This window comes from Artemia sp. Qi Xiang Cuo, chromosome 3 (assembly GCF_049724085.1).
Source record: "Artemia sp. Qi Xiang Cuo chromosome 3, ASM4972408v1, whole genome shotgun sequence".
Lineage (NCBI taxonomy): Eukaryota > Metazoa > Arthropoda > Branchiopoda > Anostraca > Artemiidae > Artemia > Artemia sp. Qi Xiang Cuo.
The window spans coordinates 64,540,434-64,559,494 of record NC_142796.1 but is presented as its reverse complement, the minus strand read 5'-3'; the positions used below and the strand labels follow the sequence as shown (position 1 = coordinate 64,559,494).

The 19,061-nt window shown below is 35.8% G+C and overlaps 2 protein-coding genes across 3 annotated transcripts in view; one reads left to right on the top strand and one right to left on the bottom strand.

The window, feature by feature from the left end:
* Window positions 1-15,466, bottom strand: part of Cp110 (Centriolar coiled coil protein 110kDa) — a 35,498-nt gene extending 20,032 nt beyond the window's left edge. The window contains exons 1-3 of one of the 2 annotated variants that reach the window (XM_089086473.1): window positions 15,410-15,466; window positions 9,574-11,772; window positions 608-852 (exon numbers count right to left, since the gene is read on the bottom strand). In XM_089086473.1, coding sequence (XP_088942599.1) covers window positions 739-852; window positions 9,574-11,772; window positions 15,410-15,427 — 2,331 coding nt within the window. In that variant the 5' untranslated portion in view covers window positions 15,428-15,466 and the 3' untranslated portion in view covers window positions 608-738. Of the gene's footprint in view, window positions 1-607; window positions 853-9,573; window positions 11,773-15,409 lie in introns of those variants that run through there. The other variant, XM_089086472.1, reaches the window with a different exon arrangement.
* Window positions 337-1,634, top strand: LOC148954415 (uncharacterized). Its single transcript, XM_089086474.1, has 2 exons — window positions 337-613; window positions 803-1,634. The coding sequence occupies exons 1-2, from the start codon at window positions 337-339 to the stop codon at window positions 1,126-1,128; spliced, it is 603 nt and encodes a 200-aa protein (XP_088942600.1). The 3' UTR covers window positions 1,129-1,634.
* Window positions 15,467-19,061: the final 3,595 nt, after the last annotated feature.

Sequence of the window (19,061 nt, the reverse complement as noted above, 5' to 3'; positions counted from 1 at the left end):
GCAGAATCCTTTTTTTTAGCTGGTTAAAAGAAATATTTAGAAAAGCAAAAATAGCAAGAAGTTAACAGGGTATTGTACATAGATGCAGTTCTACATTTACGGGTTAGTATATGAATCCAAAGCGCAAGGAATAGGACGTTAGGAATCAGCGCTCACTAGGCGTTTTAATTACAAATAAGAGAATTTGGAGCTATATTAGAGTTTTGATCTATATATTGGAAGTAAAAAATTATAAAAATAAATAAATGATAGCTTGAGTTGACCCCCCCCCTCTACTAACTTCTATGACTGAGCTACAAATGATTTGACCTATCTAGCTACAGTACAAATATTATTATGAAAAGCACTGATGCTCAACCCGATGAAGATTTTGTGGTCAGCACCCGTTCTGTCGAAGATGCCCTCCAAAAATTAAAAAGGAAACGCTCATCTGATATTGACCAAGTTACTGCGATTCATCCAAAATACGGGGGAAAACTTCTTACGTCTCATCTGTCTCTGCTTGTGCAGATGATTTTCACTCATGCTATCGTTGATTCTTCGTTTTGCATCGGAGATCTGACTCCTATCTCTAAAAAAGGAAAATCTGAAGTCCACTATACATCATTCCGCCGCATTATTATAGCTACATCCCTTCGCAAGCTCTTTGAGCTAGTATTTATTAGGAAACGTGAAAAAGTTTGCTCTACTCCTTCACATCATTTTGGATTTAAGCAAGGTACAGAGTGTGCCGACGCTTTAACCGCTGTTGCAAATGCCCTGATTGATGCGGAATCGTCTGGAGTAAGCCTTGTTTTGGGAGGATATGATGTCAGACGTGCATTCGACTCTCTTATCCATGCAGCGATACTTCTGAAAGATGGTAAACGTGGATTGAATCTGGCCATTATACGTTCTCTTCGGGATTTCTATTTAAGACTACACATCTGCCTGAAACTACCCCCAGATAAAAGCTTGCTTCCGATTCCACGTAGACAACTTATCCCAGTCAAGAAAGGGGCCCGTCAAGGAGCTGTCATCTCTTCCGACCTCTTTAATAACTATGTACTGAAAGCACAGGATCTGTGTCACTCGTTATTGCGAAATTCAAGGTTGCTGACCCAGAGGTTGCCGTCTCCCGACGAATAGCAAAACATAATAGAAAAAAATATGGGAATTTAAATGATTGGTCCCACATTCTTAAGCAGTGATGTGTTGTGTTTTTTCTTTTTCCTATGCTCCGTTTTGTTGTGTTTGATTGTGACGGGTTTTTCTATATTTTTAATAATAACAATAATTTAATTCTTGTAAGATTGTTTAAACGTTATTGTTCTTTAGCATATATAATATATCGCCGTTTTTGAAGATTTTTTTTTTGCATATATATTATGTAAATTATACTCGTTTGCTTATAAGTCTTTTTTCTTATTCTGGTTTCTTTCGAATATTTGCTTGTCTTGTATTTTGCGAAGTGTTTAATTGTTGTCTTTACTGTTTTATTATTTTGTTTTCTTTTACTGCTCCATCTTCTTGCTTTTGTACGACGAGTTTTCAAATAAATCAATAAATGAAAAAAAATTCTTGTTTTCAATGATTTCTTGTTTTTCATTAATTCCATTCCTGTCCTTATTGCAGATGTAGAGGGTGTATTCATATCTATTTTTGAAAGTTTTAAAACAAGAAAATTTTATATTGAACTGATAGATTTTAGGAATTAAAAGACTTTTACCTATTAGGGAAACCAATTTGACCTTAGCAAACGTAGCGAAACAGGAAGTATAGTATATTTGTATAAACATTAATGTAGAACACCTTAGGAAGATAACCCCTATTTTTTTGCGTTTTTTACATTAAAAACAAGAATGAATTAATTCAAAAAAATTATCTCAAAGTAAAGAACAAGGTTGAAACTTAAAACGAGCAACAAATTTTAAGTTACCAAGCAATTTTTTCTCCAAATTATTGGGGGGGGGGCAACTTCCCCCCTGCCTCTCCCCCTTCAACGACACCACCGAAGGTTACTTTCAGTGCCTCACATTTGTCAGTAACAAAAATCATTATGTTAGGTTGAAGGAGTTAGTGCAAAGATCAATATGAACGAAATAGCCCCTATTAGCACCACTGCCTAGTCACAGCGTCCAAAGACTAGTGCCCGAGATGGTTTATATGTATCAAAGTACTAACAGTCAAAGCCTCCTGATTTGTATTCTTATTAATTAAAACAACTTTTTCCACAAAATAAATTTTTCAAAGAAAAGTAAAGAACTCCATTAAACAAAAAATGAGCAAAACTAAAATCAAATAATCTACCAAGAGTGAAACTACCACGAATCAGCATCGATAAATAAATGAAACCCAAAACGAACAGAAATTACAATAAATAACCGAGTCAAACTCAAAACGATCAGAAATTAACATGAATAGGGCTCAAAACCCCTATGCCTTCCCAAGGCCAGAACAAAATTTGCACTTTACTGAAAAAAATATTAATGTTTTTAATTTTATAACTTTAATAAATCAAATAATATTAACATTTTGATTACAAAATATCATTATATGTATATTAAAATAACAATGCACATTCTTTTTTATTTTTTCAGTAATGTGCAATTTATGTTCTGGCCTTGGGAGGGCATAGAGGTTTTGCACCCAACTTATGATAATTTCTGCTCGTTGTTGAGTTTGACTCGGTTAATTATTGAAATTTCTGTTCGTTTTGGGTTTCATTTATTTATCGATGCTGATTTGTGGTAGTTTCACACTTGGTAGATTATTTGATTTTACTTTTGCTCATTTTTTGTTTAATGGAATTCTTTACTTTGCTTTGAAAAACTTATTTTGTGGAAAAATGTTTTTTAATTAATTTCTGTTCGTCTTATATTGACATAGTCTTTTCAGGGAAATAGAAAATAATACTTTAAATCTTTTCGTTTTTTAAAACTTTATAGTTTCGCCTGCTATTTGTATGCTGGAGAAAATTTTTCAGCAGATTTTAACAACATACACCCTTTTAAAAAACTGGACAAAAATAGTACTGTTTAATTTAGTTTCATACCTCCTCTAGTTGACCTGAAATGGAAAACTTGATACCATTCGCAAAAAAAATCTGTTTACTTTCTTTAATAGCTTGGATACACTTACGCTATTTTGATTCGGTTAAATTTTAAGAGCAGAAATGGGAGGGTTGGCATGGGAGGGTGAGAATGGGAGGTAGATTAGTTGCCCTCAAATCACTTTCGACTATAAAAAGAACATCAGCCTTTTCTATTTTCAATCGAATGAGCCCTTTTCGAAGTTCCCACGACAACTCCTTCGATACGAAGGTCCCTGGTCTAAACAACAACAACAACAAAAAATAATACATTATACCCACTTCTATCTTTACTATAAAAATGTCAAGCCTTCCAATCACTTTCGACTATTAAAAAGGGCACTAGGCCTTTTGATTTCCAATCAAATGAGCCCTTTTGGAAACGACAACGCTTTCTATAAACACCTTATATGCCCCCAGGACATAAACTACAACCTTTACCCCAAGGTCTGTTAGAGTGGTTGTCATCCTCTAAAACCGAATTTCCACAACTTTCAACTACGTTAAACAACATGACAATCTCAAAATTTTGATTGAACGTGTTCGGGGAAATGGTGGGCGTGAGAGGGGTGTTAGTCGCCTTTCAATCACTTTCGACTATTAAAAAGGGCACAATCCGCTCCACTTTCCAACGGAATAAGCGCTTTTCGAAGTTTCTAAGACAACTTCTTCGATACGAAGTGCCCTGCTCCAAAGAAAACAATTAATAAATAATACATTTTACCAACATTGTTCTTATATGCCCCCAGGGCATAACTTAAAACCCTTGCCCTGAGGGTTGTTGGGGAGTGTCCTCCTCTTTAATTAGTCCCCATTTCTTGTCTTGTTCTCGAGTGTCCCCCTTCTTTACTTAGGCAGCGCGATAGTGCTGCCTATGATTTATACAACAAATTTTTACGTAAACCTTATATTCAAACAGGGCATTACTTATAACCCTTGGAGCGAGGACTCTGAAAAAGCTATCATCCTAAGAGACATAATTTACAGAAGGCTCAACTATGTTGAATAAAATGGATATGTAAACATTTTTATTGGATGTGTTTTCGAAAATGGTGGGCGTGAGAGGGGCGTTAGTCGCTATCCAATCACTTTCAAATATTAAAAAAGGCACGAGCCCTTTCAATTTCCAATTGAATGAGCTCTTTTGAAGTTTCTACGACAACGCTTTCAATAAAAACTTTATATGCCCCAAGGCATAACTTACAAGCCTTGCCCTGAGTGCTCTGGGGGAGGGGTTTTTATCATGAAAAAACTAATTTCCGGGGCTTTCAAGTGCCGTAAACATAAGGGATATCAAAAAATGGTGCATGGGGATGCTTAAGGGGAAGGTCGATGTGAGAGGGGGGTTTTTTGCCCTTCAATTACTTTCGACTATTATAAAGAGCACTATCCTTTTTAATTCCCAATTGAATTAACCCTTTTTCAAGTTTCTACGACAAAGATTTCAATAAAAACCTTATATGCTCCCAGGGCATAACTTATAATCCTTGCCTTGAGAGCTGTGGGGGAGTGTTCTCCTCAAAAACATTTTCTATCTGGAAATCAACTACGCTGAACAAAATGACTATCTCAAAATTTTGATTGGATGTGTTTGGAGAAATGATGGGTGTGGGGGGAGGGCTAGTTGCCCTCCAATCAATTTCGACTATTAAAAAGGGCACTAGCCCTTTGAATTTCCAATCGAATGAGCCTTTTTTGAAGTTTCTACGACAACACCTTCTATTATAACCTTATATGCCCCCAGGGTATAACTTAAAACCCTTGCCCTGAGGGTTGTGGGGGAGTGTCCTCCTCAAAAACATATTTTCTATCTGGAAATCAACTACGCTGAACAAAATGACTATCTTAAAACTTTGATTTAATGCGTTTGGGGGACTGATGGGCGTGGGGGGGGGCTAGTGGCCCTCTAATCACTTTTGACTATTAAAAAGGGTACTAGCCCTTCGAATTTCCTATAGAATGAGCCGGTTTTGAAATTTCTACGACAACACCTTCTATAAAAACCTTATATGCCCCCAGGGCATAGCTTAAAACCCTTGCCCTGAGAGTAGTGGGAGAGTTTTCTCCTCAAAAACATAATTTCTATCTGGAAATAAACTACGCTGAACAAAATGGCTGTCTCAAAATTTTGAATGGATGTGTTTGGGGGAATGATGGGCGTGGGGGGGGGGGGGGCGAATTGTCCTCCAATCACTTTCGAACATTAAAGAGGGCAGTAGAACTCCCAATTTCCAGACGAATGAGCCCCTTTTGAAGTTTCTACGACAACCCCTTCCATGTGAAGTGCCCACCTCTAAAGAAAAAAAAATAGTACATTTTGCCAACATCGTTCTTATAGGCCCTCAGGGCATAACTTAAAACCCTTTCCCCGAGAGTTGTGGGGGAGTATCCTCCTCAAAAACATATTTTCTATCTGGAAATCAACTACGCTGAACAAAATGGCTATCTCAAAATTTCAATTGGATGTGTTTGGGGAAATGATGGGCGTGGGGGTGGGGGCTAGTTGCCCTTCAATCAGTTTTGACTATTAAAAAGGGCACTAGCCCTTTGAATTTCCAACCGAATAAGCCTTTTTTAAAGTTTCTGCGACAACATCTTTTATAAAAACCTTATATGCCCCCAGGGCATAACTTAAAACCCTTGCCCTGTGGATTGTGGGGAGTGTCCTTCTCAAAAATATATTTTCTATCTGTAAATCAATTACGCTGAACAAAATGGCTATCTCAAAATTTTGATTGGATGTGTTTGGGGGAATGATCGGCGTGGGGGGGGGGCTAGTTGCCCTCCCATCGCTTTCGACTATTAAAAAGGGCACTAGAACTCTCAATTTCCAATCGAATGAGCCCCTTTGAAGTTTCTACGACGACCCCTTCCATATTAAGTGCCCGGCTCTAAAGGAAAAAAAAAATAATATATAGCACATTGTCCCAGCATTGACCTGATGTGCCCTCAGGGCACAACATAGAATCATTGCCCTGAAGGTTGTGGGGGAGGTTCCTCCTCAAAGACATATTTTCTACTTTGAAATAAACTACGCTGAACAAAATGGCTAACTCAAAATTTTTATTGGTTGTCTTTGGGGGAATGATGGGCGCGGGGGGACTAGTTGCCGTCCAATCACTTTCTACTATTAAAAAAAGCACTAGCACCTCCTATTTCCAATCGAATGAGCCCTTTGCAAAGTTTCTACGACAACTCCTTTGATACGAAGTGCCTCACTGATGAAGAAAAAAAAAAAAAAACACATGCGCGCTGCCTATGATTTCTTTACTTTTTTCCGCAGAGCCCCTTTACATGGAAGGGTTGGTCGCATAAACTTCGGAAAGTGCTTATTCATTTAAAAATTGAAAGTTTTAGTGTCATTTTAAAAGTCAAAGTTATTGGAGGTCAACCACCTTCCCACGCTCTTTTTACCTTCAAAAACATTTGATCAAAATTTGGATGGTCACTTTGTTCGCAATAGTCCAAAGGTCAAATAACTATGCGTCCGAAGTTGACTTAACACCCAAATCTCCCAGGCCAAGGAATGTAAGTCATGCAATTTGCCCATTGTTTACATGCAGGATTAATCATTGAAAAAACGGGGAATGTTTGATTCTGAGTTTGTCCGAAAAGACTAAGGGTATTAAGGTTAAACTACGGGGAATGTTGAGGGGTATATTGAACTAAATCAAAGGACACTATGTGCAACCAGTTTATCAAAAAGGGCGTATCTGCAACATCTAAAGGACGGCTGAGGGTAATAAGATGAAACTTTCAGGTCATGTTGGAAATTGGTGGGAGGACAATCAGCCCCCCCCGTCTCTGGCCTTTTTTTAGCCGCCCCCCCCCCCCAAAGAAGACATCCGATCAAAATTGTGAAATAGCCATTTTGATCAAAATTACAATAACTATGCCTCCGGGGATGATATAACCCCTACAGCCCCAGGGGCAAGGGATATAAGTTATACAAGTGGCCCATTATTTATATATACAAGGTTTTTATTGGAAAAAGGGTGCATGTTTGATCAAGGGCTGGCTTAGGAGATTAAGGTGAAACTTTAAGATGTTGAGGATGGTTGAGAACAATATCAAACACTATATCAACGCCGTATCCGGGGGGAGTTAGGAGGTTTTACCCTCCCTCCCCCCAAACTGTTTGTCAGACTCGCAAAATGCATATAAACAAATTTTTTATGCATTTTTAAAAGCTGTTTTTTTTTGTACCCCTCCCCCTCTCCCTACACTATATACAGCATTGTTTTCAGAAGGGTATATCACCAATATCTAAGGAATGGCTGAGGGTATTTAGTTGAAATTTTCAGGGCATGTTGAGAGTGATGCTGAAGAGTGATAAAAAAACAGCCAGTCCCCCTTACCCTTTTTTATGCCCCCTCAACATCCATAGAAAATTTGAAGCCATTTTGTTCAAAAGATTTAACAATTATGCCCCCGGGGACGCCATGCCCCTCAAAGCCCGGGGCGAGGAATGTAAATTATGCGATTTGTGACTACAACTACTTGCGACTACAACCAAGTATAAGCGTCACTACTTTCAGAATAAGTTGAGGGGGATATTGAATTAAATCAAATACAAATTGTGTGCATGCTTGTTGCCAAAAGGGCGTATCAGCACTATCTTAGGGACAGCTTAAGGCATTAAGCTGAAACTTTCAGGGCCTGTTCAGGGGGATGTTTGAAAGTGATCAGCGGGCAAACATCCCCTTCCCACTTGCCCTATTCAAATCCCCCCACCTAACACCGATCAAAATTTTGAAAAAAAATCGTTTCAAAATAATCGAAGGATCTAATAACTATGACTCCAATGATGCCAAGCCCCCCACAGTCCCCGGGGCAAAAGATATACGAAAGACACTGTCTGCATCAACGCTATCAAAGGGGGAAATCTGTAATATCTTAGGAACGTCTAATGGTATTAACTTGAAACTTTTTGGGGCCTTGAAACTTCAGTTGCAATAATGAATAGTTACAACTGTGACTCCGACTGTGACAACTTGCGACTGTGACTGCGACTACTTTTAATTGAGACTGTGACTACTTCTACTTGCGACTACGACTACTTCTATTTGTGACTATTTTCAGGAAATGTTGAAGAAAGTCAAAGCACACATTGTGCATACTGGTTCTCAAACGAGTGCATTGGCAATATCTCAGAAACGACTGAGAGGTTTGAAGTTGAAACTTTCAGGCCATGTTGAAAAGTGCTTTGAGAGCGAAGGGCCCCCTTTCCTTATTTATATGCCCCCCTCAATACTGATCAAAATTCTGAAATATCGTACCCACTTTGTTCAAAATAGTCAAAAAGGTCTAATAACTATGCCTCTGGGGATGCCATGCCCCCCACAGCTCCAGGGGAAGGGGTCAAATTATGCAATCTGTGCATTATTATATTATTATAGTGTCAGGTTATTTTTGTCTTTCTGGTTTCATTTTGGGAAGAAGTAGTGTCAGGTTGTTATTGTTTCTCTTATTTTATTTTGTAAAGATGTAGCCTTTTAAATTATTGAAAATGTAGTCTACCTGATGATTTTTTCGTTTCTTTGATGCGCTTAAGTATGCCATTAGGCATTTGCGTTTTCGTTTATTAACAGTGTTTATGTCTGGTTATAAATAAAAAGTTACTCTACTCTACATTTTGTTTTTTCGTTTTGCTCCTCAAGGGTCAGCTATCCTTGTTAAAAACTTTCCACAAAGAGCAATAAAGACAAAACGAAAAGAATCGAACAAACAAACGAAAAAATCAAACAAAACAATAAAGCCAAAAAAACTTTGTCCGTATAAAATAGTAGGCTAAACTAAATTGAAAGTTACAAAATTTATTTATTTGCAGAAATTGTTTGTTTGTTTCGTGATTCTTATTCAGATTTTTTTTTATGTTATGGCAAATAAAGCTTGATTATTTGAAATATACATCGCTTTCAATAGAGTAAAAACAACACTCTGACGCTTAGGGGGTTTGAGAGGCGGTAGCCACGCTGTAATTTATGGATTTTTTTTTTGTTTTATAGAGGCTGGAAAAAAATGCATTGGAGACACGTCACTCTTTACTAAGTTAGTGCTACTACATTGACTAAGACTGAGTTTTTTTACCTCTTACCCTAAACGCATTTACAGTGGGTTGCCTAATATTGCCACTTCTGATTGCTGTTGTCAAATATCGACACAATTTTTGCTTCAAAAACCTTATATGCATATGATGCTAATCCTTGAGTATGTGTAAAACTCTGTCTAAATTTTGTTTGGTTCTCACAGCCTATATCAGTTACAAGTCCTCAATGATCTTCCTCTCTCTATCTCTGAGGTACAGGCCTTTCTCTATGAAAGAGGAATAGAGAGGTGTAGGCAAGAAAGAGGAAGAGAGAAAGAAAGAAAGAAAGAAATAGAGATGGAGAGAGAGAAAGAACCACCTTGGCTGTCTTCCAAAAGTTTTCCCGTGTGTTAAGATATGACAGTCTCCCATACATTTCGGGTGTTTTTACCCATAAAATAGAGAAAGATGCTACCTCACTTTCTGCAGAAGAAGTCATCAACTGGTTGCTTAACGTTGGTCGAAAACAATCACCAGTTCTTGAAATACTCTCAAACACTGCAGGGTCTTGCTTCTTCAATTCCTCTAAAATCATCAGTTCTGTCCTTTGGAATTCTTCAAGAAGTCTCTTCTGTTCAACCATCTGTTGCTCCATTAGCTGTTTCATCTTTAACTGTTGCTCAAATTGAAAATTCTCCATCTTCTTTGCCATGTTATTAGCATCCATATTGGAAGTATTAGTAAATGCTGAACTAGCTAAATGAGACACGCGTTCTTTATTTTCTTCAACTATTTGTCTCTCTGTTATTGTTTTTGATTGAAGAGGGATTTTAGGGCTGAAAGAATCAGTTTCTATACAAGTTTTACCTGATATTGTTGCAGAAGGTAGACAAATTAAATTCGAAGTTGGAGAATTTGTACTTGCCATCCCTATTATTTTATTCTCCAAAGTGAATGTCTTTGATACTGCTGTCCCTGTATTCTTTGATTCCATTATTTGTCCCGAGTCATCAGCATATTGAGACTCCCTATTACTTCCATCTTTAAAATCATCGAAGTTTTTTGATTTATATTGGACAATAAATGAATCTTCAAGGGATGTACCTGATGATGTGATTTGACGTCTAGCTATATTATGTTGGTAATTGGAGGATTTTGCAACACAAGGGCTCTCAACTGAAATAATGTTATTAAGTGGTGCAAAAGTATTTTCATTAGCACTTTTATTCTCATGGTTGTCAATAGGAACACTATCACGCATCACGGAATCGTTAATTCTTTTTAGAGATAATTCAGACAGTTGACTGCTATTTAGATTTAAGTTCAAGTTTCGGGGTGAAATCCTGCTAATCGTTTGACGTGGAGCAGGTATTGGAAAACTTCTTTCCATGCACAATCCATTTCCTGTCTTGTTTGTAAGCGAGTCCAAATAATTGCCATTGCTCGAACTAATTGCAAAAGGAACTTGACCTATTCTTGTATCTTTGTTTTGAACATTTTCAATTTCTTTGATACTTAACTCATTATCAAGACGCGCTATGTCCATATCTAAATCTGTTTTTATATAGAGTGGTTTATACAAGACTTTGGAAGTTCCTTCAGGGAACTGTTTATCCAATAAATTAACTTTTGCACTATTATTCACAGGACTTTCTGTTCTCTGATGAAAAATTGATCTAGGTTCAACCTTCTCAACTATTTGATCATTATCTGATTGTTTCAATTCTGCAATATCGTCATTTCTTACTATTGGATCTTCAACAGTATAATCTATTTCTTCTGTTTCTTTTGCTGATCTTGAATTGACATTATGATTATCATTGTTGTCACTATCCTTGACACTATTGATATTTTCATCAGCAACAACTGGCAAAATCCAAGGTGACTCTTTGGGTTCTCGAGTTAGAGTGTAGGAATTTCTTCTGTTTCTTTCTGATGTCAAATTAATAGCAGCTGTAGAAGTATCACTAGCCATAGATTCAAATTCAGAGTCATTTATCAGTCCAATAGTCTCAGAACAGGGCGTGATTGAAGACGCATCGGATGCCATATATTTCCCCAATGAAGTAGTGCTCGTACTTGGGTCTTGAAGAGGTTTGTTGTTACTTGTTAACGTTTCTTCATAAATATTCATTTCCTGTTTTTCCAAAAATACTTTACAATCTTTATCTATTTCCGAAAGCTTTTTTTGCTCAGATATACCAACAGATGAAGAATCAGGAAGAACTACTCGAGATGGCATTGTATCTTTGAAACATGATTCACTGTGATTGTTCGCCAAATCATCAATTAACTGTGAACATTTATATGAGCCTTTTTCATCATGATCTCTCACAAAGCTTCCATCATTTTCAGCATTATAGGGATTGATGTTGACTATCTCTTTATTTTGACAAAGAAGACCTCCTTCACAGGGCTCATCATCATTTTCAGCATTATAGGGATTGATGTTGACTAACTCTTTACTTTGACAAAGGGGACCTCCCTCACAGGGCTCATTTAACAGTAAGTTTGTGTTGGTAGATCTGTCAATTTGTTTGTCGCGATTGACCACATCTTCACCATCAACACATGTTGAACTTCCAATGAACTGTTTACGGACTTTTAATTTTTCCTCAATAGCAATTGCAAGTTGTCGGTAAAGTCGACAGGCCTTTCTATCTTTCTGTGTTATCTAAGAGAGAGAGATCGTTATTATGATAAATTAATTAAGCTCTCAAGTCTTAACTGGACATATATTATTCTACCAAGCAAAAATGTGTTAACATTTTTTATCTTTGCCAATTTTTTCTTTATTTAATATATGCCAATGAGTCAATCAGCCATACCTCTGAACAAAAATCCCAACCTCACTTATATATGATCAAAAATTGCAAATAAAACAGTATATTAAACAGAGCTGAAGTATCTTTAATATTGACTATATTTAGATAAGTTGAAGTGATACTTTTAAGGGGTAGCATGATAATTAGACAACTACGGCAATAAAACTCAATAGCACTTAGAGATTTCTACACATTTTCCTATTTTAAATATAAGCCACCTATTTTTTGCATTTTTTTTTCAAATTTTGAGTAATTTAAATTTCAATTAGCTCAGAGGACATATCATATCATAACATTTTGATCACCTAAAAAAAGCATCTAAATTACTGATAGTTTATAGGCAGCTTACAATAAAAATACCAATAAGATGGTGCTGGCTAAATGGAAGCCTACTGGTAACACAAATATTATCTTAATATTTTATTTCTAATAATAAAAATTAATTAATCAATAGTTTGAGCGTTTATTTTGAGTAGTAGTCATATTCAAAAGAAACTAAAAACAAATCGAGCAGTCAATTAAAAATATAGTTCTAAAACTTACTCGATCCTTAGTTGCTTTTTTGGTAAATCCTGACGAAAGTTACTTCAATTACTCAGAGTAAAATCTGAGTAATTGATCGCGTGTGAAATATTAGTAACAAGCAACGTTTTTACATTATACGTGTAATGGTAAGCAAACATCAAAAAGAAGATATTATTCAAGTAGCATATAGTAATGAATTCGAGAGCAGAATAATCCTACTATTTCAAAAGATTTTTTTGTGAAAATCCCCATTTACGATGTTGACTACCATTAAAGGTACTCCATTGAGCCCACCTATATTCCTAATAACGGTGACCTTAGGGACAACATTACAAGTCGTTGAAAATTCGTAGATTATTTCCACAAACTCGAAATTTGCAAACGAGAATACGAAGTGACCTCCTCTCCCTAAGCTCTAGAATGATCCCGAGTCTTTTTTCCCATTCTCTCCTCCTTTTACTTTACTCTTATAAGACCGTTGTTTGAATATGGCTATCTTGCGGTATCCTTGTATTTATAATAAAATCAAGTCAACTCAAAAGCGTACCTAAAAGAATATCAACAAACAAGTTAAAATAGCTTATTCTTACATTTTAATGAGGAATGAAGAGTGCCTTAAAAAATGAAAGGCCGATTATTTTTTACAGGATGTTGTCACAAAGTCCCCCAATCGGGACAAGATCCCAATCCCAATCCTAGTTTCCTCCAAAGTCCCTTATTATATCCCAATCTTCAACCACGATAAAGATACCCAAATAATTGGTACTATATCTTACTGAGCTTCTCAATAGTCGATATTGCCTACTTCTTTTCTCGCCTTTCCCAGGCAGTTGAGTGCATATAGTTTACGTTATAATTAGTAGCAAATAAAGTAAGTAAAGTCAACTTTTTTCAACTGTATTTGTTCATTTAGAAAATCAGCGCAAATTCCAAATTTACAACTTGCAAAATTTGTTTTCAAAATCAAATTTTTTTAAGGTAGTGATATTTTGAGCAGCAGTTTACATATTTAGAAAGCCTCAAAAGCTCTATTGACAAAATCTATAGACCTCGAGAATACTAAGAGATGCTATTCTAACCAGGTTAACGAATGCAGGTCATTTTTGTCGAATAAATTAAAATTTATAGTTCAATGAAAATCTTGTTAAAGCTTAAAAAAAAGTGAGAGGCTAAAAATTGGCAAATATTCTATTGGAATAAGATTGTTTAGCGGAAATCAAATTGATAAATCCTGGATAATACAAGTCTCGTTGGCCCTTTAAACACCCACCTTGTTGTTTTTGGATGCAAATTAGTTTTTCAATAAATGTTTCTTTATCTTAAGAAAAATACTAGTTACACTTTTTTTTCATTTTCCCTCTAAATAAGAATTGTGAACATTTTTACAGGTCTCATTGGGCTTTTTTGTCCTTTTTTTTTTATCAATCTTGATTTATTTGAAAGTAGTTTAGTCTTAGATAAATGCTTCTTAATTTAAAAAAAGAGTTTTATTTTTTGGACTTTCTTTTACCACCCCTAATAAATTTTTTTTATTCTGAAATTCTGATAATTTTAGCTTTTCGGCAAAGTAAATGCGACTAGACACATTCTATCCGAAATAAAACCCATTTTAGAAAGGGTCACTTCTTTGAATTTGTTGAAACATTCTTGGTTAGAAAATTCGAGACCTAGCATCTGGAAAACAAGTTTACAGATAGGCAAAGAAATACTATTAACACTAGCTAAAAATATCCATTTGACTATAAATACATAGCCAAAAATCACAGTAAAAAAGGCCTACACAACAAGAAATTCACACTAAATACTTGACGAGAAAAAATTATAATAGAACTCTTTTAAAGAAGTGCTTTGTTTTCCTTGGGGTTTAAATAATCCAGTGGTTTCTATTTTACTGAAAAAATTTCATGCTAGAAATGTAACCGGAAAATATACATTAAAAAGTCTTTTAGAAGAGAGATTCGCTTTTCCATTGTTTTTTAAAATCCAGCGATTCCTATTTTTACTTCCAAAAACTTCAGATTCCTTTTCAATACATTTCATTACTGTCTGGGGGGAGGGGTAGTATACTTCAGGGTGGTAGATGGTAGGAAAAATTTCAAAAATACAGGTTTAATTCCACTTTCCACACAATAATTTTAAGCCTTGGAAGGAGGGGGCATGTGCCACTCTCCTCCAGCTAGAGGTCATAGTCCAATCTACAAAAAAGAAGAAGTGGCTATCTCGGGACAAGCACAAATGTATTTCAATTGGAAAGAAGTGGATAAGTGGTTCATGGTGTAAAAACGGTTCTTCTTATATGGAATAAGAGTCAAGCATGACAAAACATCATCAGTAGACTAAAGAAATTGAAATTCCACAAGTAAAAAAAAAGAATATGATTTTTCTTATTCAATCGCCCAATCATCTCTAATCTGTTAAAATATTTGAAGTCTTAACCTCTAATCTGTTTTTTGAAGCCCTTGCGCCCTATGCCAAGGGCATCACAGGATGTCCTTTCTACAGATGGGAGCCAAACAGAGCCGTTCCTAGGGGATGGGCAATCGGGTCAGCTACACCAGGCACCAAAGCTGGAGGGGGGCTTCACGGCTGGGGGATTGCCCACTTTGATCAAATTTTTTGCTTCTATTCGGCTATTTTTGCTTACACTTGATTTGGGACGAGTCACTGTAATTAATTTTTCCCTGGGCACCACCGACCCTAGGAATGGCTCTGCAGACAAATGTCAAAGATCTCCAAGATACAAAAGTTTGCAGATTTGTAATCATTTGGGTTTTAATTTTGTTCATTTTGATTTGTTAGAAATGGTCTTTTACACTTACCAAAATCAAATATTTGCGGCAATTATAATCAAAATTATTCCTAAACAACTGAAGCAACAAAATTGGCAAGGCTTGAAACAATTCCTTGTATTTTAATGACGCTAATGTACACAATTTTAAATATTTAAAAATCGAGTCTTACCAGCAGTGGAAGGACCATCACCTAAGCATACACTCTCCTCCTTTTCTATATAATATCCTAAAAAAAAAAACTTACATTAATGCAAGAAATTTTTACGTTTCCTATCATAACTGAATTATGTAACAACATGGGTGGTTTTTCTTTTGATTTTACTCTTGGAGGTATGATGCCTTTAGCTTCAAGAATTAGAGTCTCATATGGCCAGAAGCACCAATTCAAGAAAATGTAGGGATGGGAGAAGAGCAAGAATTTTTCAAAGATGCAAAATTAAGCATTTTTCGAAATCTTGGAGGGGATTGCTTACCTTCCTCTCCTCAATTGGCACGCCTGCTTCTGCTCTTTCCTTCACAAAACGAACTGTTGAGAGGGGCTTTTGTTTTAGCTTTACATGATAATAACTCCAGTCAACTCAAAAGTGGGAACCCAAATAAGACTAAACATATGGGATACATCTAAAGCCCAAGTTAAGGCAGGAAAAAATCGGATCCCAAAATCTGAGCTAGATTAATTAAAATTTTCCAGAATAGTTCAAAACCCTACAAGTACAATTGGAGGTGAGGCAGGAATAGGACTGCTGAGAGTCAAAACTAGCCCCCAGGTATAAATTTCCCTATGACCTCTATCCCCACCTTTTTAATTACAACATCAATGCAAACGAATTCGACAGATCATAGCAGTGGTTTTAGATACTGAAATTCAGGAGCTACATATACCATTCTCATTACGCTTTCCTGAAATTATATTTTTGTGTCTAATACTGCAGGCAAAATTGTCACCACAAACTTTTCATTTTCTATGCTGTAGAAACCATAAGCATTACAAATATTATGGCATAAAGTTTGTTGGATTATAAATTAGCAAAAAAACAATTATAGTTATAATATAAGTTTCTGCAAACAAATAAAAACATTGCACACATAGACAGAAAGCTCTACTCCCTGTCTATGTGCCCCCTTCTTTCATATTCTTTAAATCATTGAAATTATTTTAGCCTCGGGAAAAGTAACGGCCTAAGAACCAGTGCAGGACGTGGAATAAAACATCTTCTCAAACCTATACGAGGTGCGTAAGCCGGCTTAGAACCGAACAGGAAGAAGTCCCCGGGATCTCCAGTTGAATAGAGGCTTTGTGCAATCCTGGGCCGATCTTGGTCACAACATAGTTTCCTCACTTGGCGACGCTCTTCTATAAACACGAGTCAAATTCCTGCACTGTCAATCTCAAGTATTAAAAATATTATGGAATAAAATTTATTGTATGATAAATTAGCAAAAAAAACGATTTATAGCTTTAATATAAGTTTCAGCAAAAAAATAAAAATTTGACTGGACACCTTGAAAGGCTTGGGTCTGGAGGACATCCGAGCTTTCTCTCCCTCTAGTCCTTGGCATAAGGTCGTAAACTCATTCCAAAATTTATAAAACAACAAATTCTTAATTTATTTTATTATGTCAAATCTATTTTTTGTTGCCACGACAGCCCATTTAACTTTTTCTTTGTTTAGTTTATTAAAAATGATTACAAATTTCACTTTTTCAACTTCTTCTTTAAAAAGACAGCATCTGGGGAGTCTTTAAAAGTCCCCAGGTAATCTATGGGTAGCCTATAGGTGGTTGAGAACTCAAGTAGCAGGTGAGCCAGCGTTGCCACCCTGGCCTGGAAGAATTTACTAAATCTGAGAGGAAAAATTTACTAAATCGCATCTGTTTTTACTAAATGCTCAAAAAAAAATTTTGCGCGTACGGCTACCGCCACAAGCGCACCATCAAGCATCGATTTTTACTATAGGAGGATAATCAATAGGATTCCGCAATATTTTTTCCTTTTTTCTTTTTTTTTTCCTCTTTTCCTCTTTTCGTTCGTTTTCATAGCATGATTAAAAATTCCGGAAACCAATAAGTTCAAAAATCCTTTCTTTTTATTATTTGGATTGGATAGGCTTCATATTCCAGATGCGGTGCATCAAGACGTCAAACAATAGTCTGGAATCTTAGATTCTGAAAATTCTGTTGGTGAAACCAGGCTTCAAATTTATCAATGGTCTTCAGGTCATAAAATTCAGATACATTGAAAAATTAAAAAAACAATTAACAAAGAAAAACAGCTACAACTCATAATTACGAAGCATTTCAGGCGATGGAGTACTTAGAATTTGAGGTGTGTTTGAAAGTGACGGCTTTTGAAATTTGTCCCCCAGTTTCCGTTTTTAGGTTTGAAATCTAAATCCTTCAATTTTGCCACTTTTAAAATGCTAATTGGGCTTCTCTTTAAATAAGGGATAAGCTGCTTATAAAAATTTCTCGCAAATTTTAAAGCAATTAATTTATGATTTTTTTTTAACTTATTTTTTCTGGATTCTCTCATTTGTATTCAAGGGAATCAAAAACCAATACAATCTATGTCACTTCAAAACAGAAACGACGTAATCGGCTACCGGTTTAGTTGCAAAAATATGTAAATTAAAAAGTGCACCTCTAGGGCTGTCAAGAAAAAGAAAACTTATATAACATACAATAATAAGTTTAAAAAAAATAACATTGTGTCAATATTCTTCAGGTCATGCAAATTTCACTTCAGGTCATACAAATTGAAAAGTAAGAAGAAAAATATGTAGTCACAATTAAAAAAAGTCGCACTGAAAAATCTTTAATCGTCCTCGGCCTCATCCGAATTTAAAGTATCCACTAGTGTCAAATTCTGACTGAAGGGATCTACTTGTTTCCATTTCTTGATAAGCCGAGTCAAATCGCTGGGGATCACACAAGTCATGTACTCCACTTGACAACCTGAGAACAAGTTGCTTCATTTTCATCAGGGACGAAACACTCGAGACATTTAGCCTATTTCGGTTTTTAATTTTTGATGACCGACAAAAACAAGAACTGTATGTCTGCTCCAGCACTTTAATGGGGCAAGCTGCAGAGTCAGAAAGAACTTGGGCAAGTATGGAAAAAATTCGTTTCCAGCAGCGTCTTTAAAAAGGGACAAGGCTAACTAACAAACGTAGTAGCTGTTATGACAGTCTGGGAAAATTTTCGGAAAACAAATTAAGCCGGCATAACAGTCCTGATTTTAAATAGTTTGCCTTTAAAAGCGAGTATCAAGAAGAAGTCGAGAGAAAAGTAGAGATTTTTAAGCGCTAGGGTTGATGCGAAATCGCCAAAATAAGAGCAATAGTAGCCATAATATTTAACGTAATCGAAGTCAGATTTTGTAATAACATACCCTAATTTTTTTCCCTGAATTCATGAAAAATAACAAAAGTTTTGTTTACTACAAATCATGACTTTCTACTAGATTTCGGGAAATTTACTAGATCCTCTAAATTTACTAGATTTTGTTTTTTTTTACTAGATCTAGTAAAATCCTACTGACGGTGGCAACCCTGAGGTGAGCAATGGCTGAAACTGTCCCATAGTCACAAAGAAAACCAAATATTTTTCCTTTGTTTCTGATTTCTTCTTTTTCCAGTTTGTTTGTAATAAAGTGTACTTGAACATGAAATGAAGCGCATTTGAACATCAAACGTTTTGCATTTTCTTCTATTCATTCTTCAGATCGATTACTTCAGAGCACATTTAATTTCTTTAAATTATGAATATTTGAATCACCAGTCTGTTAAATGTTTGTTTGTTTTTTCAAAAGAGATCAG